Source organism: Episyrphus balteatus, chromosome 3 (genome assembly GCF_945859705.1).
Source record: "Episyrphus balteatus chromosome 3, idEpiBalt1.1, whole genome shotgun sequence".
Classification (NCBI taxonomy): Eukaryota; Metazoa; Arthropoda; class Insecta; order Diptera; family Syrphidae; genus Episyrphus; species Episyrphus balteatus.
In genome coordinates this window covers 8496471-8522309 of record NC_079136.1, presented here as the reverse complement: position 1 = coordinate 8522309, position 25839 = coordinate 8496471, and the positions used below count along the sequence as shown (strand labels likewise).

The following is a 25839-nucleotide window of genomic DNA, read 5'->3' as shown; positions in this document are numbered from 1 at the left end:
GGGACTTTTCAGGAGTCGATTTCTTCCGTGCGGCGAAGCTTTTCGACTCGTGTGAACGTAATTCGCAGGTGACTAAAGTGACAATCCTTATAGAAAAATCCTAGTCAAACGACATATCGTGCGACTCGTGAAAAGTAGGCATAAGACGATATTAAGTATTTTTTTTTTTTAGAAATCTGTTAAATGTTTCATTTTTTTGTTAAAACAGTTAAAACAGAAAAAAAGTTTCATTTTAAATCGAGTTTGCCTTTCAGCTCTTTTTGAGGTAAGTACTGAAAATTTAAATTGATGACAATATTTTGTTTTTTTTTAGTAAAACTAAACAAATTTAACATCTGAGTTATGTGTAACAACACTACCTTTAATTTAATATATAAAAAGTGAAAATAACCCCCTCTGTTTGGAAGCTAGAGCTAATTTACTGCAAAAAACAGTGAAAAAACAGAGATTTTTGATACTTTGAGCGAGTGTCGGCACCATTTAGACTTATCCAATCGAGTTGAAATTTTGGCTATCTAAAAATCTGCAAAGGCGGAACATTTTATGGGGTTCCCCTGACCAAATTTCGAAAATAGATTTCTTGCGGTCACTCTAATGTACATACATAGTTGCAAAAATTTTTTTTGTATTCTTAAACAGTTTGTTTGTACAAATTTGAATACACAAGATTGTTTAAGATAATCAGAACCATCTTACTATAAATATGTTTGTATTAAATCTGTTAAGTCGTTAACGAAATAGTTACATTACATACATGTAAGAGAAGCGAAACCCCAAAATATATACATAGTTCCGTTATTTGAGTTTTTATTTTTTTGAAAAACTAAAATTGCTTAAAATACATACATATTACAAAATTTAATAACAATCGTTAGACTCTTTTAGAGAAAATTATAATACCTCGGAATTGTTAAATTGGAGGTATGCGGGTCAAAATAACGAGGTGGAAAATTTCGGGTACCGATCAAAAATATCAAAAGCAGGCAGAATTTCGTCGGGAATACTACATTATTCAATTTATTTAGAGTCCTAAAGTGCCCCTTTTTTTTGGTATATTAGATGGAATAAAATAGAAATGAAAACATTTTTTAACCAAAACGAACACATTTCTAGAAGCCTACATATTGGTTTACACGTTTTAAGCGAGGTATTAAAAAAAAAAAAATATTATTATTATTTTTTCAAATTTTTTAAAATTATCTGTATCAAATTTGACGAAAATCAATGCGGTATCCTAGTTTGGGCCAAGAAATTCGTTGAGAAAGGTTTTCAGGAGTTTAAAGAGGTAATTCATGTTTTTTATCCAATTTTTGTGACCGAAAATCGTTAATTATAATTTTTAAACCTTTTTGATTGTTGAAAAAAAGTTAAAAAATTACAATTATTTTTGAATTATTTCCAATTAACAAATTGGAAAAATCGCACGAAAAAATAAGATATCTAACACAAAAATCTAAATAATTTTTTTCAGAAGTTTTTCACTTAATTAATTTTTAATTTAGATAAATAACATTTGTTAGTCTATTCACCATCAATAAAGTAGTGCATTTGTATTGTATAAATTAATTCTTTCTAAAGCTTTTATTAAAATACCTATGCACATTACACAAATTTTAACACAAGTCTTCCAGCAAACCACACCCTTTTTTAACTAAAAACTTCTTATTACAGTTTAATAAAATTTGTTTTGTAATGAAGTCAGGTCTTTTTTATACGCTTGTTTGATTTTTTGTTTTTTATTTTTTAGATATTTAATTCACTTTGGGTCAAATTTTCATTCACTTATCAATTGATTAGTTCGAGATATTTTCTGCAGATATCCATATAATGTTCGAACTTTTTTTCGGTTTAAAATGTTAGAAATAATATAATAAATTTTTAACATTTTCTTATTCTTTTAAAATCTAACAGACAGGGTCTTCACTTACATGCGACATGCTTGAGAATTTTTTAAATATTAAATTATACCGAGGAATTCCTTAACGTTCGTCCTAGTCCTTCCGAATAACTATTCCAACTGAATTGCAAAAGCCAAGTCAAAGGCCTAATGTATCCCGTCTCGATATTCAAATCCGTCTGAATTTCCGAAACTTATTGCAATGAATAACTTTTATCGATACATCCTGATTTAGATTTATTCAGTTTTTATTGTTGGCATAGTAATTTTGTATATTATTATATTTGTACCAAAAAAAAAAAAAATGCCAGGATATTTTATTTATAATGCTCAAAAGATCCACATTCTCCGACTTATGTAATGAGTAAACTTCGAATGACTTGGTGTGGCTGTGGTTTTGCCGTAATTTTTGTTTTTTTTTTTTTTTTTTTTTTCATTCTTGGTAAAGCTATTTCGTGGTTATGGGTTGCTCATTGAATTAACAAAGTTCTTGTTTCTAAGGACGACCAAATTGATTTTGGATAACATTGTCTGACTGAATATGCAAAGACTTGATAATAAGTTCACAAATTACTACTTAAGTTAGGATAATTCCAGCTAAGAACTTTTTGAAGTACAGAACAAACATTAACATGTACCTTGGTATTTTTTTTTTTTAGTTTTTTTTTTTTGTATAGCCGACTATTTATTATGTTTTTGAATAAATTTAGCAGTATTTTCATAGGTATTGGTTTATTATTTGTACTTTTTTGCAATTTGAGGTTGACTGGGTTGAAAGTATTCACTTCCGTGGAAAAGTTTAATAAATTTTCCATTCTAAGATCCTATACATAATACGTTGATAAGTGAAATATAAACTGATTATTGCAACATTGTTCGTTTTTTTTTTTAAATAAATAAATATCAAGGTACTAAATTGATATTCCACCCCCGATAGAGTGACCTTATTTAAATGGGATCAATCCAGCTAGTGATGGCGCTTAAAAAGATAACTAAATTTTATATTAATAAATCAGCACTTGATAATGCAAAATGTTCACGTGAAAGTATACTGGTAATGTCGTGATAGTGCAGGTAAAAAGCACAAAAATGCTTGGAAAAAAAAAAAACTATTATAATCTATGAAATTTGGTATAAACATTTCAGTTGCCACGAGAAGAAAGTTTTAAAAGAGTACATAAAAGTATCTGAATGGGTGCTTTTTTATTTGAGATGGCTCAACCGTTTGGATGGATTCGGTTAAAATGATAATATTTGACAGTCGTTTTTGGTTTAATTTCAATCCAAGGTTCCGTCAAAATTTGACAGCTACGGATTTGACGTTCTAGTCTAAATAGTACAAGAAGGTCCTTATCCTTAGTTTACTGTTTTGTAGGGTCTATAGGTTTAATAATGCGGAGCATTTGGTTTCATGCATACATGAGCTCCCCCAAAGTCTGGGAGTGCATTTTTTTGTTCTTACCTTCACAGTTCACACAAGCATTAGGGTGCGCCTTATTTCCAAACTTTTGAAATTAATTTTCAAGCATGTCCTGGGATATACTCTATAGGTAAGGCACGCTACTCGGAGTGTTAAATTGGGTCACTTGATGAAAGTGTAGGAAGAATTATAATTCTACTCTGCATTTAAGGATAACGGTGCACGTACTTTGGGTAAATCAGTAAACTGAACTGTTCTCGAAGATCATTTACGTGCTTACCAACTGTTACATATCATTTACTTACCACCAATAACTCTAAGTTTCATTAAAAAATAGAAGCATCCTACTCGTTTCGGAATCTGATTCTAAAAACACTTCGGAGGTTATGTTTCTTTTTTTTCAATTCCAAAAGAGCCGAAAGGAAATAGATTTTTATCCTCTTTATTTTTTTTATTTTTTTAGCTGAATAGGTCATTTATGAACGAAAACCGAAACTGAAATGGGACACATTTTTTTTTTTTGTAAGGACGCACAGAGTTATCGTTGATAAATTATAAATCTACATAAATCTGACTTACATTTCCATAACACCAAATAATTGCATCCCAGTCGTTTATTTTATCATTGGCTTTTTCGGTCTTATTACAGAAATGAAAAAGCACTCTTTCCAAATGTAACATTTTACCAAAATTCATTAGGGTGGCCCATCAATTTTTATTTCAATAAAAAAAAACACCCTTTTAACCATGACATTCTTATAACACTTTATGTTTTTGCTTCTACACTTAGGAGCAAAAAAATGGAATCAAACTTTTGCGTTTTTTTAAAACGTTAATTGGCCAGGATGTAATTGACATACATGAATGTTAATTGCACCATTAAAAAGCTTGAAACAAATTCTTTAAATCAATACTAGGAACTTTAAAACCCGTTCACTTTATAAGGATCCAATCAACATAAATGAAGCATGTAAGCAAAAAAAGACTGAAACTGAAACAGAGAGTATCTGGAAAATTTAACATTTTAAAAAAATTAAGTGCAATTTATTGACAGATAACGTCAATAGTAACGGTAGGAAAAAAAAACTGAAATTGAAGCAGAGAATATCAAGAAAATTTAACATTTAGAAAAAAATGAAGTGCAATTTATTGACAGATAGCTATGATACTATCGTATGCATTTTGAAGTTTTTACCAACAATTAAAAGTAAAAAATTCAAGCTTTTAAATGAGACCATAAAACTTGAAGAAACATTATTTTATCCATTGCAATTTTTGTTTTAAATAAAAATTATCTTTTTTGTTTCCGTTTTTTTGCTCTTAAGTGTAATTTCAAGAGCAACAAAATTGCTGAATTTCAACAAGGTACCCTTAATATAACTTAGTTTTCCCAATAAACCCACATTTTGTCTACACCTAAATTTGCAATTACGCAAAATTTAAAACAGTTTATTAGAATGCTAATGCTAAAGCCAATTTAGTTATTTTACCAAGTTAAGAATCAATCAGCTTTCTAACTTACTGCCCTATTCTGCTATTCGATACACGTGAAATTTTAAAATAACATGTGTTTAAATGGCGGTTAAAATTAAATTTTCACAAAAAATGTTGTCTAAGGATTACTAAAACAGACAGAATCAACGTCTTTCTTTCTATCGAAAGACAAAAGTTTATCGAAGACAATTCGACGTGGTTAATGAATTAAATCTTTCGATTTACGGTGAATCGAATATCAGAATAGGGCTGTTAGTGTTTTACTAAAAAAGCTTTAGCCTTTTAAGCCTAGTACGCAGATCGAGCTAAATTTTAGCTCCCATAAAAATTATCGAAAAAAATTTGCCGATCTGAAAATGATCCCATACAAATTATCGATAACTTGTATGGGAATTTTAGCTCGGATTAAAATTAGCTCGATCTGCGTACCAGGCTTTACTAATAAATCGTTTAAAAATTTGCGTTAATATTTTAAACAAAGTTCACAAAGGTTGCATTTATACCATTGATTTTATTAGACTATCGCGGATTTAAGTATGCCACTTGTTATGAAACCTTTCTCACACATAACTCAGCTCTTGCAAAAAGAACAATAATAAATTAAAAGAACTTATAGATCCTTTATCCTTGCATCATCTTAAACCTTCATCCTGAGTTTCCTCAGTGTTTCACGTTTTTCACATATTTTACAGACTCTTTTGATTCTTCATTGTTATTGCGAAAGGAAACTTTTTGCCAAGTTTCATGAGCATAACAATTTTTGATTTATTGCTTTAGTGTACTATTTTAACTGTACTATTATCAAACAAAAATTGATTAAGAAGGTTATTTAATTGGGGAGTTATTTCACGCATTAACAAAACAAAACTTTTCTTAAGTTTTCGTCGAAATCAACGGTCATTACTTAAGAGCGGTCAATACTACTTATAAAGTTGTAATTTTGTCCACTTTTATTAATTTGTTAATACGTTTAGGAGCCTCTTAAGATATCAATAAAGTTAAAAATGTTTTTCGTTTTTTTTTCACGGAGCTTGGAAAGACTTCTGAAACATGTTTTGTATTCAAGGATCAAATAGTATCTACCTGCTAGAAAAACAAAAAATTCAATATTGAATTTTGTTTATTGCAGTATCTATCACTCAGACGTGCCGTGTGCATCAATTTCGAATATGTAATTAAATGAGTATGTGTCTTATTATCAAATTAAAAACACGATGATTTATTTCAATATTTTGTTTTTTTACCTCAAATAGAATAAAAACAATTTTTCGAGATTCTCAAATGCTGCATAGTAATTATTTTAATTTATTTCAAACGTAAATATGTGTATGCACCTTTAGAGTTATAGAAGTTCATATTCTCCTTTATGCAATCTTAAAAATAAAAATAAAAAATACCTACAAAAAATACATAACTTATTGATAAGTTAATCTACATTATTATCCCACAATACGACACTATAACCGTTGGAAACATTGAAGGTTTAAAATATTATTATGATTCAGATTTCCGTCTAGTTTTGTTTCTTCGTGATACTATTTCCGGAAATATAGCACGCAATAGTCTGATGTAGTGTCTCAAAAAGAATAGAAACTTTTGTTGTTGCAAAGTATAATTGAAAAACTTTTTTAGTGTTCTACATGCATAGGTACATTTATGTTTTCAAAATTCAATCTTTGTTCATTCACAAAAAAAAAACTGCAAATATGTATAAAAGATTGCATATGAACACATGTGTAGGTATATAATTTTAATTAGAAAGATTCATACAATTTCAAGAATTTCAAGGCCATGAACTAGAGGAGAGGTACATCTTTATACTTTGTAGAATCCATGTCTTGACCAAGTCTTCTTATCGTGAAATTTTTTAAACAATAAATTTTTAAAACAAAAATTTCATCAAGAATGCATGCGATAACCTTTTCTTTGGCATGTACAAATACCTTATATTTAGATTTTCTTTATCAATAAAAGTTGGTAGGTATACAAAGCTTGCCATAGAAACGGTAGTTGCTTTTCATTATTATTTTTATATTTATTTTAATTAATGTGTAATTTGCTAGAACGTAGGAGTGAATTTGTAGATTATTGTTTATTTTGACCATTTAACACTTCGAAGTGATCAGTTAGTGATCACATGTTTATCAAATGCATGCTTAACAGACCAAAATCATATGTTTTCAAATCAATGTTTCTAAAGAAAACTATGTAGCTATATCAACAGAATCAAACTACACTTTTTTGAAGTTAAAATAAGGAGAGTGCATGCAAAAAGTTAGAAGAAGATAAGGTACAATTTATGGAACTTGGACTTAAGAGCAATTAGCAATGAGGCAAGTGCCAAATCAAAACTGAGGATACAAAAACTATGAAGTTTTATACAAATCAAGTGTACATATTTCACAATTTTAATCAATAAAAACCTTTCTTCATTTTGATACATAGTATTAAACATATTCACAGCTTTTCCATAAGCTGTGACTCTGTCGCTTCTAAGAAAAACTGGAGGTTAGCTTATTCATATACAATTTTTAGACCCTCTTCTTAACTAACTAAGCTGCTTCTAACTTGTGTTATAATTTTAGAGCCCAGTTTAAGATAGACCCAGCTTTAAAATATCATAAAGTTTTATCTGTAAACCGACCCGAAAAGCCTTCAAACATAACATTACGATGATTGAGAATGCTAAAAAAGTGGGTCCGGCAATTCTGTCCGTCCATGTGTCTGTTGTGTCCATCTCGAGCTGCAGGCTGCAGCCCAAACTAATGAAAAAAATTGACTTAAAACTTGCACGGAGAAAAAGACCACCTAAAAACAAGCGAATTTCTGTATGTGTTTTTGAAAGAAGTGGAAAAGATTAAAATCTTGTATTCCTTTCGCTTTTTTGGTATGTATGTGTTTTTGCCAAGATGACTTTCGTCTTAAATTAAACGGAAATCCACATAATTTAACACCAAAATATTCTTTTTATCATAAAAATAAGAAGATTATTAGGGGTATTCACGTAAACGCGGAAAACCCGTAGAAACCGTAGAAACTGTAGAATTTTCTATCGGTAGAAATGAGCTGTCAAAATTTGTATGGGAAAAATATTCCGCAAATCATAGAATTTTATCTCACAAATTTGAAGCAGAAACCGTAGAAAAAAAATCAGATAAACTTTGGGTGTGTTCAATCACATATCGGATACGCTATCTGGGATCCCCGTATCTGGAATATCATTTTGAACGCGATTTATGTCTTATTATTCAGATAACCACAAATAAAATATGTTAATATTGAAAAGAGAATATTGTTTTATTTGAGCAAAATACATTTTTTTAATTGTTGTATAGTATTTGCAAAATTAGCTTGACTCATTTTTTTAATTAAACAAGTTCAATTTGACGTTTAACAAACAGCTGTTTGTTTCCCTTGTTTACGCAATTATTTTCTTCTGGGGTGTTCATTTAAACCTTTTGCGGAATTTTCTATTTTTCTGCAAAGTAGAAAATTATCTCGTTACGTGAATACCCTTATTATTTAAATTAAGTGGATTTCCGCTAAATTTAAGACGGAACACGGAAGTCATCTTGACAAAAAAAACATACAGGAATCCGCTTATTTAAGGTGGTCTTTTTCTCGGAATGGTAGCCAAAGGTTTTTGGGTGATTCCCTTAAGAAGAAAGATTAAAAAATACATTATGTGTACTGTGGCCCCTACACGGAGAAAAAAGACCATTTCTGCATGGTTTTTTGCTAAGATGACTTCAACCTTAAATTAAGATGACAAGTAGAAAAAAAGAACTGGCAGCAACTGGGGATCGAACCTACAACTCTTGGGTCACTAGGCGAGTGCCTTACCACCGTCCTATCCCACTGTTGGAAATGAATATGATAAACTGCAACTAAAGCTAAAGTGTGACTATAATTTTAAAATTTTAATTTTTGTCGGCTTTTAAAGATGAAAATTCACATTCAAATAAGATGAAGTTCACATTAAATTTAACTGAGTTTAAGTGGAATCACCTTATTTTAAGGTGGTGAAATTTAACGTGTGCATCATCTTATTTAAGGTGCCCTTTTTTCTCCGTGTACTTTTGAAATAAAAAGAAAATTTTGAACAGTTGTTAAGGGTAGGTACTTGCCATGTAACCTTTTGTTTGATTTCTTACTTTTTCAAAAACGTCTTATCGAATTTTTTTTACAAAAGTCTTTTTAAAATAATAGCCCAGTCAAATTAGATTAAAAATAGGGTGTGCCTCCGAATAATTCAGACAAGGCTGGAAATGATTCTAATTTAATTTGGACATCTCAAAAAAGAGTCGTACAAGTTTGCGAAGGATTCGTACATTTTAGCACTTTTTCTAGTTTTTTGGTCATAACTCCTGAAAATTCTACATCGATAAAAGACCAAAAACATTAATTTCGTTCAAGCGGTTTCGTCAGAATGAGCATTTAAAAGTAGTAAAATTCTACTACTTTAAATGAAAGGAATGGGCAAAAGGGTGCTTACTCTCTCATATAGCTTTTGCCGATACAATACAAGCCTCTACCAATTATGGTGTTGATAAATACTTTTGTTTCTTGTTCTTTATTCTTATAAAGTGCATTTGAGCTATGCACTATGAAATGCTTCGTGTTCGTATGACATCACGGCTTGCAAAGCCTTTTAGAATTAGAAGTACCTACACAAATTCCAGGAAGTATTGATGTCATACTTACAATACCTTGTTACAATGCCATGTAGAATTAGAACTAGGTTACCTGCAAAAACTCCAGGAAGGCAATATCATACAAAGCTCTGATACGATTGTAAAATACAAAAAAGGTATTTGCAGAAAGAAAACAGCATTTAATATAATAATTGTCATTAGAAATTGAATTCAATTTTAGTACCCTCGAGATTGTGGGAGTTGGTCATAAAAAAATCCCTTCGGTAGCATTTACACAGTTGATTTATTTTTTGTTTACTATATTGTAACTTGAAATCTGAAGGTTATCAATAAATAATTTTAAATATTCAGTAATTGCTCAACTCGTAATCGAAGCATTTTAAAATTATTTTTATCATTACTTGCTAAATGATTAACAGGTCGGTGAAAAAAATTTCATCAGCCAGCTGCGTATCAAAATCTTATCGCTTTTTTTTTATTATTTTTTGTTTGAGATCAAAATCACCTGGAAGTCTTTATAAAACCATTCAAACAATACACAGCTAAACAACACATAAGTCCAATATAGTTCCAGAGACATTTAAAAAAAAAAAAAACCTATAACAAACTCTACCCCAGACTTGATGACCCCAAAAAAACTATTAAAACAACAACCCATAGCTGATAACGATCCACACAGGCACTGCGATCAATCAGCAAAAATTTAATCCTTATCACGTCGAGTTATAACGAGGTAAGCAAATGAAATATTGGATTTTGATACTCATTACATATTTAACTACATTTTATTTCGCAATAAGTTTTTTTTTGCTTTTTCGAAAAAAAAAATGATATTTTTGGCAATCTTGTGTTGAGTATTAAACAAGCGATCATGTCGATCGTCACGATCCGCGCGAATGTAATCTTCGAAAAAAATAAACAAAAAAAAAAAAAACTAAATAGATTGCGACTGCGACCGCGCGATGGCCAATGTGCTGCAAAATTCACTTTTGCACTCTGGCTGTGCTTCACTGATAAGCCCCTCTCTATTCCGAACCCAATCCAAACCCCCGCACCACTTTGCGCATTAAATCGATTTAAATGAAATGGAAAATTGTTCCAAGTATATAGTAGCAACAGCGAGGATCAAAGTACGTGATAACCGTATATTTATTGTATAATTATACAACCGCAGCCGCCTGGCGCACCGCACATCTTTCCAACTTTATTCAGCTTGCTTTCATCGATCAATCGATCTATACTGCTTTTTAAACTCGGGCGCCAGTTCTATGTGTATCTGCAATTATTGCTAACTTAAAAGATGCGACCATAATTAAAAATCATTTAGTCTCTTAATTTCTGCCAACGTTGCATATCAATATCGCAGTTTTTCGTATTTTCGCCGTTGAATCTCAAAGCTTGCGATTCAAGCGGAATTTTTTTGAATTTTTTTTCGAAATTAAAATTCCTGTGTTTCGTTTAGTATCGCTGTGAATCACTCGAAAACATTGTTCGAATTATGCCGGCCGTAAATAGTCGTGGAAATATAGTAGACGAAAACCGTTTTAGTGACCAATCTTTGAATATGGAAAATGGAGATCAAAATATTCCGGTAGATCGAGTGATCTTGCGGAAATCCGCTACTACCGGGCAATTAATTCCGCCGTTAATGGCAGCCCATCCAACGCGTAGAAGTTTTACTTCGTCCTTTATGAGAATTCCCGAAGATCGTGAAATAGATATCGTGTGTCCTTGTCCTGCTAGCAAGCAGGATCTTAACATTGCCACAATTAAAAATGATCAAACCTCTTCGATCCTTGTTTTCTGGCGATCCCCAATTGGATCCTTGATTCTATGGTGGCCTACCCTTATAATTACCCTCTCTTTGAATCTTATGAGACGTATCCTTCAAATTGTAATGTTCTTGCCATTACTAATTGCCGCACCAAGCTTTTGGCTTTCAGCTTTGCTTTGGATCTTCTGGAAAGTAATGCGCATTCCGATTTCAATACTTAAATGGGTACTAAGTTCAACGGCCGAGGATTTAATCGGCAACAACAATACTACATCAGCCGCAAATAGAAGTGATAAACGCACAGTTCTTATCAGCTGTGGCAGTACAATACAGACATTGCATTTAGCTCGCAACTTGTATTCCTCTGGAGCCAGAGTAATTGTTTTCGAATTCGAAGGACATTTTGGACTAGCTCGATTTTCAACTGCAGTTCATAAGTTCTACTCAGTTCCCAAGCCGACAGCAGACAATCCAGATAGTTATATTGCAGCTTTGTGTAATATTGTAGATAAGGAGAAGCCATCTTACTATGTTCCGGTTTGTGCAACAAGTCCGGCTTATTATGATGCTTTGGCAAAGCCTCATTTGGAGTTGCTTGGTTGTGCAACATTTTTGCCAAATTTGCAGGAAAGTGTTGTTATTGATGATTCGCTCAAGTTTTTCCAAAAGTGTCGAGCAAGTGGAATACCATTGCCGCCTTATAAAATCTTATCGTCCAAGGAGGACCTGATGCTGCTTTACGAAAGTGGCTTTATTGCAGCTTTTCGGAATATCATGATGGCTGTAGGAATGCAGGGACTTTTGGAGCGTTTTAAGTATGTTGTTCCAAATAATCGGCGAGACTTTAAATTCAGCCATGAAATCAGTGAAAAGAGTCCTTGGTTAATTGTGAGGGACATTCCGGGAGATCACTATGTGACCTGTACCACGGTAAAAGACTCAAAAGTTATAGCGAACGCTTCGTGTGTTGTGGAGCCTGATACGAAGAATCTTATCCCTAGATACAGTAAAGGTATTGAGATTTGGATAAAGGAGTTTTTTGCAAAGACACGAAGTCAGCGACCAATAAATGGACACATAAGCTTTCGATTGGTCAAGAGTCAGGCTACTGGAGAATTTTTACCACTTGGTGCAAGGGTAGGCGTTTCATTACCATACATTTGCTATAGCGGAACACATGCGAAAGTCCTTTGTAAACCATGTTCCCATAATAATCAAACCCACTCGTTACTTGACGATGCAGGACTTTTTTGGTCAAATGAAAATCATAAAACTTCATCGATTGATGCTATAAGTAGGAGGTTATTGGGTAATATTTTAGACAAACGGGAAGCTCTATTCGCTTATTGGGATCCATTGCCATACTGTGCCTATTATCACTTTCAATTGCCGCTAGCTTCGGTGAGGACGTTTTTGCAAAATCGACAGAAGACAACGACACCCCAGACAATTCCTGCAGCTATAGCATCTCCTGTAAATTGATTAAGAATTTTTCGAAGAGAAGCAGTAGAAGACGTGGAGAGAGATTTATAGACTTTTGAAGATGGGAGGAGGAGGGTCAGCTCGTTGCAAGGAGGAGAATGATATTTTTTATTTAATATTTAAGTGAATAATAATCTTTAGTTTTTAATTATAGAAATATAAGATAATTTTAAATAGTTTTTAGTATTAAATGTATAAGAAACAAAAAAAAAACTTATAGTCATATTTAATGTAGGCACCTAGGTATACCCAATAAAAATATTATATTAATAAAATTACAAAATTAGGTAGCTTAACATTAATTGTTTTATTCTTAATTTTTCATCAAATAAAAGCTTTGTCCCTCATCATCTTTGATAAAAATTTTGGAATCTTCAACTTGCTGAAAAACTGAACTACCTAGTAAGTTCAAAATCCGTAGTTGAAGAGACATTGGTAGCGTATTAAAATAAAATGGACAAATGCAAGACTGGTTTGCACGTTCTTGATCTTATGGCAAAAGTTTCTTAAAAAAATATAATTTTTTGTACACACGTATACAAATTAATCGGAATTTAAAAACAAAGGTTAAAAAATGCATTCGTTTTCAAAAAATTGATTTTTCGAATATGTTACTTTTATTTAAAACACTTCTGGTTATAAATTTTCGGTTGTATAATTTATGAGAAAGTCAGTGATGAAAAAAGATTTCCAGGACAAGTACCGGTGGCAACAAAGGCTCAACAAATATTTTTTATTTCAAAAGTATGATCTTAGGTGGGACAGAACTCACAAAAATTTAATTTTTTTAATGTCAGTGTTCCAAAATAAAAAATTTATATACCTAACGTATACAATCAAAACTACGACAACCCTATATCACACCCTTACATTGCTTTACACTTCCGAATTCAACGAAAAATAAATGTGTCCAATAAATTTTAAAAGATTTAATAACATATATATTAAACAGAAAGACTTTTGGTATTACAAGTTTTTATTGGCATTGGAAGTTTAACGTTTTTAACTTTACTTTTTGAAATCTAAACAACATTTTTATAAAAAAAAATTTAAATCAAATTCTAGGTAGTTCTTCAAATAAACACTTTCGTTATAATTTCGAAAAAAGCTTATTTTATAGTTACCACTTTTCTAAATGATTTGGTAGCCCTCTTAATTTCCTACATTTTGCAGAAAAAATGAACTGAAACTTTGCAGAAAAATGAACAAGATTTTATAAATAAAATTAATTGGTATAACATTTCCTATCGATTTGGTAACCAAAGAAGCCCGATTCAACATAAACATTAATTGTGCAAATAAATTGATCAAATTACCATTAATTTAACCCATATTTTTGTTTAAATAAATAAATAATAATAATGGGCAACAAAATATATAACCACCTTAAAATTTTCTACAATTAAAAACAAAAATTAGCTCTACGACCAACGAGGGCCGAGGCATTGGAGTAAAATTTAATTTAAATACCTAGTGCCAAAAAAATCTAGAAAGTCGCTCAAAATTTGAACGACTTTAATTTAGCCCAAGTACATCATTTAAAAAGAAAAAGGTTTTTGAACGAAAGATGTTCTTATGAAACATAAAACTAAACTGGGTAAATTAATAAATTCTACTATCATATTTTCATGCTGATTTAGTTAGTACCTAGTAATAAATGAACTCATACGGTAGATCTCAGTATTAGGCTCAGATAAAATTTGGTCCTTTAGCCTTTTTTTGCTTTCAATGTATCAAGAAACGGAAATTTAAAAAAAATTGAAATACTTTTTTATCTTTTAATTTTTTTTTTTAACTTTTAAAAACAAATCCCCAAGTAGGTACATTATGTAGAAACTGAATATTTTGTATCCAGTTTTCATATTTCCGCTTCGTTAAAGAATAATAATTAAAAAAAGGAATCCTTGTAGTATTAAACATGTACATGTACTCACTTTTATGTACTAGTACACAATTTTTATCACAGATTTAATTTTACTATATTTTTTTTGTATATTTACACTTAAATAAAGAATTTCATTTCTTTGCTGATTTGGTCTTTTCACGTGTTAGAGGATAAAGAAAGAAAAATTATTATTGTTTACAACGTATCCTTTTACCTAGTTTGCCATAGCAACCTTGTGTTTATCCACGCGGAACCACAAACATGTACGTTCGTGTGTTGATTCAAACAGTGGAGAGGATTTACCACGATGCTGACTAAAAGGATATTTTTTTTAGAGAACATTTGGAAAAACATTTAGTTCTTTACAAAAAGATTATTTTTTGAATTCGTAGCTATTTAAATTTAATAATTTAAGAATAGGTACGGAGAGAGACAGACAGGATTTGTTATTCTAATTTTTTTAATCAGATTCCTTTTACATATTTAGGTACATATATTAAACCAAAATGCATACTCTAAACGAAGTCTGCCAATTAAACTCTAGATTAACAAAGAATGAAGGCTTGACCACACCGCATACCCTTCCGATGTGGTCAAGCTCTAATAGTTCATTTTTTAAATAGTTGTTTATAAATAAAAGCTTAAAAATTATTTTCAAAAACCAATTTAGGATGTAATTCATTCGAGCCATAAAAAAAAATTTTAAAAAATCGTTGGCCCGTTTTTAAAAAATTGATTTTTCAAAAAAAAAAAATGTAAAACATTTTTCAAAAATTCAAAATTGAAAAATGGCCTGAGATGGTTTTTGTTAATGCTTTATCGAAATAGTACCTACACCATATTTGTTACCTATAAATAGTTTTTAATTGGCAGTTAATGTTGAAAGTTCGGCTTTTTTTTTAATAAGCAAATTTGTGTAAAAACTACGAAATTCAGAAAAAAATATTTTTCCTGCATAAACTATCGGTGTTTTATTTTTGGATTTTATGAAAGTGCTTAAAAATAAATACATATTAGATAGTTTTTTGTTTGAATTTTTGCATTTACTTTATACAAAAATAAATTATTTAAACTTATAAGACATCTATTTACTGTTAATACTTATAATTTTCATTTCAATGTTCAATTTTGTAAAAATCAATCACTCAAATCACTGTAACAATACGTCTTTTTATTTATCTTTGTTCTTTAACTTTGTTGTTGATTCAATTTTCTCTTGTTTAATACCTTTGTTCGTTTATCTGTTCAACGTTTATTGCGGTCTTCGGACAGAATAAGCGCCTCAAAATAAATAAACAAAGCTGCGATTGTTAAATTTGTGACAGATAATTTGAGAACTGATACTACACAATAGTGTGTAGTCACACCCACAAACATCAGGGACGAAAACCTGGTCCTACAAACTTATTTTAATGCTCCGTAAATTTCAAAATAACTAGTAAATAATGAAGATATTGAATTTAAAAAAAATACGTGTTTTAATATGTAGTTATAAGACGATGCTGTCCCTAAGGGGCCAATTATAGCTATCATTGAAATCAATCCGGGAAAGTTTTTGAATGGATATTTGACTGTGTTGCCTTTTGATTAGAAATGCAAATTACATATGTATTGATCGGTTGAAAATCACACAAAAAATTTTTTTTTAGAAAAAAAAAAGTTTAATTGAATACTTATTTTTGGGTATAAACGTGTGTTTCTTTTTCACGGAAGGAAATTCATTTCCCTGAACAGCCGATTCATAACATCAACATGGAACGAATCGTTCCACGGATTTGTGTCAGATAAAATTTATCGGTTGGATTTCAAGCAGGAAAACTGTAATTTTCAATGATAAGAATTTTCGATGACAGAAATTTTCGATGATTGCTATAAACGAACTGTCAAAAAATTCTAATAATTGGTTTCAACGATGAAAACTAATAGGCACATCAAAACAATAAAAAAAAAATTAAGGAAAGAGAAAGAAAACTGAGAAATTGAATCCAAAAATTTTCGCCTCAGAAATCTCAGAAAAAAAAAGTGAGCGCTCAGCTGAGATTTTTTGTTTTACTTAAAAAATCTCTGAGCGCTCAGAGATCTCACTTGGTGGGACGCAGCTTATGATAGCTATAATTGGTTCTATAAAGGCTGGCCACACCGAAGGGTACAAGCGGTAGAGGTACGGGTAATTGTATGAAAAAAATCCCACATCTGAACGTTGATGTGTCAGTTTGTAATTTTTTTCATACAAGTACCCGTACCGCTACCGCATGCACTCTTCGGTGTGGCCAAGCCTTAAAGGCTTGGCCACACCGGAGGGTATGCGGTAGAGGTAAGGGTAGCGGTAACGATATTTGTATGAAAAAAATTCCACATCTGAACGTTGATATGTCAGTTTGGAATTTTTTTCATACAAATATCGTTACCGCTACCCGTACCTCTACCGCATACCCTCCGGTGTGGCCAAGCCTTAACTCTCACATCGATGAAAGTGGTTGAGAAACATTAATGAATTGGAACGAAAAGCCCTTTTATTTTGTATGAACTTCGTTCCGTTGCAAAGCGTTTCTTTCAAATTGTCTTTATAAAAAAAACCCAAAGGCTTAATGCCTTAACTACAATGACCTAAAAAGTGAGAAATTTACAAAAAAATTTGATTTCCTTCTAGTGCTATTTGTTTTTGGAAAATACTACAAAAATTGTTTTTTGAACCAATAAATAAGTTTTTTGCATCATTATTTTTAATTTTGTGGTCGGAAAAACTGTCACAAGATGAGTTTGAAAATTTTTACTTTTTGACTTTTTGCAAAAAGTGGCCGTTGTAGTTATGGTAATTACTTCTAATTAAAAATGAAAATGTATTCATTTGAATTTAGTTGTTTTATACTTTATTATTCTATATGTAGGTATTTCAGTTCCATCAGAGTAACCTTCTTTAGTTTAGTTTCACTGGGAACAAACTACTTCTATTACGTACCTACCAATTTCCCATTTTAGTTTTCCTTATATCTGCCCCTGCAGAAGAATGTAAATAAATCCACTTAAGCCAGAACCTTAGAGGATATAATATATGGAGTGCTTGTTCCTATACCTAATACATTCTAACGCCATATGCATGGATAGGGGTCACTGCCTTCGTTTTTCAGTGAGAGTCCGGTTCCGCAGCTGTAAATAAACACGCTTGTTGATGACAGCCATCAAATGAAAATAAAATGGAGGCATGCACTCATCGAAAAACTTAAAGAAACTAGAGCCCCCTATAAAAGCTTCACGGAACTAACAGCACAAGCACTCCATATATTATATCCTCTAAGGCCAGAACTATAATTGTCGGATGCGTCGGATGAAACGGAAGGGAACAGCGCTCGCAACCGCACTCGACGGATGAAAACTTATCGAAAATACAAAGAAAACAACAACAATTGACAGTAGCTTCCGACTCCATCTGCCAATTATGGTTCTGGCTTTAATATCCTCGATATAAATCTACTCCTTTTGTATTATTATTTGCACAGATTTTTGTATACGCCCAAATTAGTTCGTCCACACAAATACAAGGCTGTGCACCCCTGCCAACAATACCAACTGTCACACAAAAAAGACATGACAGCTGCAAAAAATATGACAGCACTGTTGCTACAAGTACTAAATTTTTTTTATCAACGGTCAACATTTTTTCTATTATTTTCCAAACTCCAGTAGAAAAAAAAATAAAATGGTTATCTCCGATGTTTATTATTAATCTGGGCAAAACAGTGACGACACAATAAAAATCTTTCTTTATTAATTCAAAAACATGATTCATCATCATTCTACTACGAATACCTAAACTCGTATTTGTGTGTGCATTTATCCGTGATAAGCACAAAGTAAAAAAAAAAAGTGCTAACCTTCCAAAAATATTTATTATTATTATTTTATTATTTGACGACGCAAAGATTTTTTTAGTAGTGAAAAATCCAAAAAAAAACCCAAAAAGAAAGAACAAACAAAAGAGACGAAAAAAAAACAAAACAATTTTTTTTAATGAAAATACAAAACCAGATTGAAATCAACTCGTGATTGATTTTTTTTTTTTTTCAAAATGAACCATCCTTTGGAACAATCTTTATATAATCCAAATGATAATTCGATAAATCTAAATAATATCGAACAACCACTCGATACAATACGATTAAACAATAACGTCACTTCTACTGTGAATGGGAATGGAAATATTAATAATAATTCCCATCACAGTGCAATAAACATTGATGTACACAACACATCAACATCGTCAGGTCTATCCACTGTTGACTCACCACAAACTGTGCAACAAAACTTCTTATCATTCCTAAACGAGGCACGAAGTCACCTTGGTGGTGGTGGTGTCAGTCGACCTGTTAATCTGCATCCAAACAATAATGAGACTGCTGTCCACCATCATCACAATCATCATCATAATGGTGTTGTCATCCCTGGAGGACACCCTCCTCCTCCAATCGAAGATAGCAATGTCAATCGTTGGAGAGTGAATCTAAACAATGTATTGTCATTCTCGGCTGGCCCATCCACAGAAACCATTCGATCGTGGATACCGAGAACAGGTACCTTTCGATATGTTCCCTTAAATCGATCTTCCTCTTTAAATAGTGGCCGGGATCAACAACGAGCAGCTGGAGTAGCAGGAGAATCTGCTCCAGCTGCTACAAATGATGTTATAATAAACTTTAGCACAATAGCGCCCTCTGGTGGGGTCGATCGTGATAGTAGCTTATCAATTAATCGGGAGCCACGAACTCCACCGATTCTAACACGAATAAGCAGTATACCGAGAAGCAATATCGGATCTGGTGATACAACACCGACGACAAATGGTGGTGGCAATCCAGGAACTCCACCATTAATTCAGTCGAACGACAACAATCGTGGTGCCCCATCTACACCACCAACACCACCTCCATCAGGAGCAGCAGCAGGAGCTACAGCTCAGCAACGAAATCCACTCGAAATTGATGAAGATAATTTAGTCTATGAGTTGGTTGTGAAAGTTTTAAGTCACTTTGTTCGATACCTTCCTTTTATTGGGATTGTATTATTAAAAGCCATCTATGACCATTGGTTGGGTATTATAGATGTTTTAGTTTTACATACTGTGGTTTATCAAGTTAATAAATCATTGTGTGAGCAAGTGACTAAGATGTCACAAAAGAGTCTGGGATTATTGTTTCGTGATTATTTGCTGCTAACATTTGTATTAGTTTATCGATTTATGATGGCTCATAGTCAACCGGATTATTTTGGATTGCTATTGAATACAGCTATTGATCCTAAATCACTTGGACAATTATTATATGCGGTGGCTGTTAATGATCTCATATTGAAACTTATAACGATCAAAATTAAAATATTAGTTACAGCTCTACCAACAGATGTTATAAAGCATAAGTCAAGGGTAAGTTAACTATTTTATACGAAACAAAAAAAAAAAAAAAAAAACATTTTTAAATTGAATTAAAACATTTGACCTTTATATGAATTCCATTCGTATCGTTAATTAGGTATTTGTTAAATTGTTGGGCTGACATTTGTTCAAGTTATCATCACACTTAGAAGAATTTGGTCTTCATGGAGGATTTTCTTCGCCTTATGTTGTATGGGTGGATTCTTTATTTCTGTCTTGCCACTGTTAATAGTCAAGTCTCCAATACAGGTCGCTTGGGAGGGAATAGTTAGTCACAACCCACATGAGACGCGAGCAGGAAAGATTGGTTGATGAGTCAGATGACTCGTGTTCTAGGTCTGTCTTCTTATATGAAGAAATCTATCTCTTTCCCGGTCCCATCAGTCCTATTGCATGGATATAATTCAACTTCTGGGTAATTCCATGAAAAAGTGGACACGAATTTTGAACAAATTATGCAGTCTTTTTTACTTTTTTTATTAGCAAATTACTATTTACAAACGGCAACTCTTTATGCAAGTTGCAAGAAAAGATTCTTTGTTGTATTCCCTTATGGATAGACATAAAATTCAGGGAGTTTAATAATCTTAAAGCATTTTTATAGCATAAGCTTGCCAACAACAGAAGAGTTTCACATGAAAATGACGGAAAAACAAGCAAACTGAAAATATGATGAGTCTTATAGTGACGATGGCAATAGCCTCTCGTGAGTGCTAAAATAAGTTAACATTTAAACAAGCTTCGTTACACACTATTCGGTTGAAAAAAAACTTGAGTGAAAATGCATCTTTTCCTTACTTTTGGAACCACAAATCGCAGGTTACATGAGTTATCAAAATAATGTTAACGTGAGTTACCTAAATATTTTAAAAATTTTCCTCGAAATATTGAAAAAATGTTTGGTTTTGTCACTCATATTAAAGGCTTGTAATTTTGTATGTATGGAATCTTCATTGAAAACAAATTGAGATTCTTAATTTCACATAAAAACTTCATACTGTCGGACTCTTAAAATTCGTGTCCGATTTTTGTAACGTGAGTTACCATCAAACTTTAATTTTTCCCAAGCAAATGTTAAAAACAAAGACAATTTTTTTAGTTAATTATGAAAGTAATAGTTATGCTCCATTCATGGATAGTAATTTCGTATCAATTTACATTAAAATTGAAAAAAAAAAAAAATTATTTATGTGCTGGAATTTTTTGTGAATGTAACGTGAGTTACCATGGAATTGCCCTTCTGATGTATTCCTCTACTTTAAAGATCGCTAAGAACTCGAGAATAGATTCGGTTGAGAAATTCTATATAAAAAAAGATATGTAAGATGTATTCCTTGAAGGGGATTGTATTCGCAATTATTCTAATGACTACATGCAGGTCTGTTTCCGGGATTGGAATATTCCATCGATAAAACTTTATGTTTGTGACAGATGTTTAAAATTGTTCTAGTCATTTATCTCAATTAAGGCAAGTCTTTGTTCAACCAATGACGAAAGATTTTGCTACCTTGTTTTGTTTTTTTGAAATTTGACCGAATTTCGTCCAGTCAATTCTTTTATTAGGATTTCTATAAGGGGAAAGGATCTTTCTTTCGATATCAAGTAGGAAGAGAATCCAACTAATATCTGTTAAAGAGTTTAAAGGGGATACTCTCCAATTCTCAACCTTCAGGTCAGAGCAATTATTTGTAAGAGTAATATCCAGTACATCACCCTATCCTTCAAAATGTCCTGAACTCGGGGAAAATGAAGGTTCGGATAGTACCACTCTGTTGCAGATAGTTATGTTGTTTTCAATAATATGTATATTCAAAATAAACACTCGCCTCGTTCGCTTATGTTAAAATTACCCCCAAGAGGTCCAGAAAAAGCTGTAACCTCTAATTTGACTACCGTTAAATCAGAAATGCTAAGATTGGGACACAAAGAGGATTTTAAGTTTTCTTAGCGTGTTAGCGTGTGTTAGCTAAAATACAAGATCTTGGCTTAACTTGGCTCGATCTGAAGGGGTTGTAAAAATGATCATAATAAAACCTCGATAACAAATGCAAGCGCTCTTCTTCTGCGGCTCATCAGTCTTAATGCCAACCGGTCGTGCATTGGACTTAGCTGGTTTATCTCTGAAACTCAGCTCCGGTCGGGTTGGTTTGAAACTCATGAAGGGCAGCCAAATGCGAGCTGTCTATCTCCTTAGCTAGGATGAACTTCCCATTGATTGCTGATGTTAGCGATACTTTTACTTACCCGGCCTCACACCTGATTACCCAATATGCCCTGAGCCTCTAACCAGAGTCGAAACTTACCGTAAAGAGTGAAAAGAAAGACCATCCTAAAGAGCTTGGCCTCGATGGAGTTCGACACAGACATCATGCCTCTGTTGTCCATGGAGAGCTCATCCACAACCGTCGCTGACCAACCTAATTAAAGTGCGTGATTACGCTGCTTCCTAAGTTTATTTTTTTTTTAAGAGGATTCGCTATATCTTGAGACCTATTCCTTTTGACGATCTTCTTCTACGATTGTTAGTAAATGAATTAATTTTTAGGTAAAAAAAATTTTCCGTGCGTTTGTGGCCATTTGAAGGTTCTTGCATTCCTTATTTTTTTGATGCAGAATTGTTTCATGGGGATTAAGTATTAACATTTATGATTTTTTTAAATCCGTCATCTAGCTCTTCGGTATTGTGGGTTTTATAATTTCAGTAAAATTGATTTCATTTTAAAATCTAAAGACATTCAATTCTATAAGCGTTACCCTGAGTTCGAAAAAATCGATCGTACATTGCTTCTAATGGAAATGAATGGAAATGGACTATTTCAAAACTTTCTACATTTTTCTCATACATTTTCAGGGAAGGCTTTTTGCTCTGATCGAAGCCATCTCACAACTTTATAGATCTTTGGTTCCGGTTAAGTCGTGGATGCTGTACTTGTTAGTGTCCTACACAGGATTTGATATCGTAAGTTTCAAACTATTTGTCTTTTTCAACAAAAAATCAATTTAAATCTTTAAACCATTTTTGTTTATAGATCGTTGGAATGTTTTTCTTCTCATCTTTGTACATGGGTGCCAAAGCTTTTGAGTTCGTTGAACGTGGTAAATTTTTGAAAAAAGCATTTTGTAGTTTCCTCAGAAATGTGGTAAGTAACCATCTTCAATAAACAAACATATCCATTCTTTACATAATCTCTGTTTATAATGTTTATCAGGATTATGGTCGACAACCATCAAAAGAGGAACTAAGCGAGGCCGGGGCCACTTGCCCCATCTGCCATGATAACTATGACACCCCCGTGGTTCTGGAATGCAACCACATCTTTTGTGAGGTATGCGTGGGTACATGGTTCAAACGGGAGCAAACCTGCCCCATGTGCAGAGCCAAAGTTGCAGACGATCCAACCTGGCAGAATGGATCAACCACCCTATTCTACCAGCTCTGTTAAACAGACAGTGTATGTTATTGAGTTATTATAATTATACAATCCAAAACGTGATGCAAGATTTTAATGTTAAAACTTTTATTTTATTATTACTACTACTAAAATAGCTAGAGCTACGTTTAATAATCTTATTTTCAATTCAAAGTTAATCAAGATTTTAAATTTTAAATATATAAATAATGTATTTTCAAGCTAAAAATTGTTACTGTCTGTTAAGCAGCAGATAAGAAAGAATTATTATTAATTAATCTCGAAGTAAAGACATAATATTCTTCGGTTTATATTCTATTTTAAACTGCCAACTGTTTTGTTTTGGAAATGCCGACCGTCTCCTTCGGTTGCTTGTTTATTTATTTCCTTGTGCCGGTCTTTGCTAACGATTTCTTCCAGAACTTCACCATCGCCTTTAATCAGACGTGAACGCCCTGTTTCGGGATCGATTATTCGCCGAATTTGACTTTGTCGTTTTTGGTATTCTTCTGGTGTTTCTGGGACGTGTGATTTTGAGTACATCAAATCTATGAAAAGGAGTTGTTGTTTTATGGACTATTTGGAGAATGTCAATTCTATTTACCTATTGGAACTGAGAAATCTGGTTCATCATTCCGACTTGTCGCCGATGTCGTTGTTGTTGACGGATCAACTTGTTTAGTTTTATTAGCAGAAGCAGCAGCAAGCTCAGCTTTGGCAAGTCTTTTAAGTTCTTTATCTTTTGATGACTTCTTTTCCTTTTTCTTTACTTTTGATTTCTTTTCTTTTTTGTGTTTTTTCTTTTCTTTTTTTTCCTTGGAACGTTTGTGATGATGTTTTGGTTCGTCCATGCTTTCTGATGGGCTCCTCTCTGGGGGAAAATTTCTATTATTTTTATGTGTATAAATAAAATTTATTTATTTTTTTTTTTTACTTTTCTCATTTTGACTTTTGAACTGTCAGATATGAGATGTAGAAAGTAGGAGTTGCCATTTGAAGTTTTGATAAAGTACGTTTTGATACATACTTTTTTGTTTAAATAAGTACTTTATTTGTTATTTGGGAGACGGTATGGTGGTGATGGCACCTGCCATTAGGTGTGTTTTTTATTACAACCGGTCTTAACTGGAAAAAAAACGCATTCGGGGCTAAGCAATTTACATGTTAAAGTGCCGGGCTAATACACGGGGATTTTTCAATCGCCTAACCAGTCAGTTAGGCGAGGGGTGAGGATTTTCCTCTTTTTGACGTTTGTTCCTAGAAAATGTGAATTGGAACGTGATTGGGCACAACACTGTGTAGCCAGGCCCAAATGCAACAACACTTTAGCCCCTTGGGGTTAGTTGTTTAGCCCGGAGATTTCTCTGCGTTTAACCTTTTGAAAAGTCTTAAATCTGTGCTACCAAATTTATTTTTTCATAAATTGCTTAGAATTTGTTTACAAACGTAAAAACTGACATTTGGATTGATAAAATGTATTTAACTATTTGTGCTAGCATACATTTTTGTATCTCTTTGTAAAACATACAAGAAAACTCCGAAAGTGAAAAACGTGTATGCGGTTTTCGAATTATTCCATATGCAGTGCTGCCAAGATTTCAAGTCAAGTCTCGATGCGTTTTTTCTTTGTCCAGTTAAGCCCAGTGGTAATTAAAAATACACTTATTACTAGCCGTTTTTTTATTATCCCACTTGATCTATATAGATCATTAGGGGTATTCACGATCCGGTGTAACAAAAAGGTGTAAAAATGCAAAATTTTGTTTTCTACTACTACAACTACAATAGACAAATTTTTCACCATTGTATTTTATTTTTGCAATAGGGTTGGGGTATAGCAAAAGTGTAAAAGTGTAAAAAAATTTTAGTCTGTATATTTGGTTGTTTTATTTTAAGAAAATGTTACACTTTTGCACTTTTACAACGATACAAGACCATTTGCATCGAATCGTGAATACCCCTATTAATTAACACGTATTACAACAACTCTACATGAGATCTTGCTTTTCATCGGGATCACGAAATGTGATCTTGCTTTTCATCAGGATCACGAATTTTAATTATTTATTATTTAATTATTTTTAAAACACTTGTTTTCTCATCATTTTTTTTTTTTTTTGTTTGTATTGAAAATTTTGGACCGGAAATAAACAAGTTTTTTGAAAAAGCTTATACATTAGGGGTATTCACGATCCGGTGCAACAAAAAGGTGTAAAATTGCTTAATTCTAATTTTCCACTACTTCAACTACAACAGACTCGTATGTTTCGTTACTTCAGTACCATGTAATGAAACATGCGACCCAGCAAACGCAGAACTACAGAAAAAACCGGTGAAATATGTACGTGAAAGAAGTACTTCTTTTCCACTGAAAAAAGATAGGAGCTCGGGAAAAAA

At 32.3% G+C, this 25839-nt stretch overlaps 3 protein-coding genes across 3 annotated transcripts; 2 read left to right on the top strand and 1 right to left on the bottom strand.

Moving 5' to 3' along the window:
* Positions 1-10459: 10459 nt before the first annotated feature.
* On the top strand, positions 10460-12744 carry LOC129913115 (uncharacterized). Its single transcript, XM_055991621.1, has one exon. It carries the CDS (start codon positions 10965-10967, stop codon positions 12720-12722), a length of 1758 nt encoding a protein of 585 aa, XP_055847596.1. The 5' UTR covers positions 10460-10964; the 3' UTR covers positions 12723-12744.
* A 5187-nt stretch (positions 12745-17931) lies between these two features.
* On the top strand, positions 17932-23571 carry LOC129913114 (RING finger and transmembrane domain-containing protein 2). The gene is made up of 4 exons (XM_055991620.1): positions 17932-20023; positions 22884-22991; positions 23062-23172; positions 23242-23571. Exons 1-4 carry the CDS (start codon positions 18674-18676, stop codon positions 23473-23475), a joined length of 1803 nt encoding a protein of 600 aa, XP_055847595.1. The 5' UTR covers positions 17932-18673; the 3' UTR covers positions 23476-23571.
* On the bottom strand, positions 23534-24404 carry LOC129913117 (ADP-ribosylation factor-like protein 6-interacting protein 4). The gene is made up of 2 exons (XM_055991623.1): positions 24047-24404; positions 23534-23990 (listed from the first exon to the last, which is right to left on the bottom strand). Exons 1-2 carry the CDS (start codon positions 24291-24293, stop codon positions 23758-23760), a joined length of 480 nt encoding a protein of 159 aa, XP_055847598.1. The 5' UTR covers positions 24294-24404; the 3' UTR covers positions 23534-23757.
* Between the last annotated feature and the right edge of the window lie 1435 nt (positions 24405-25839).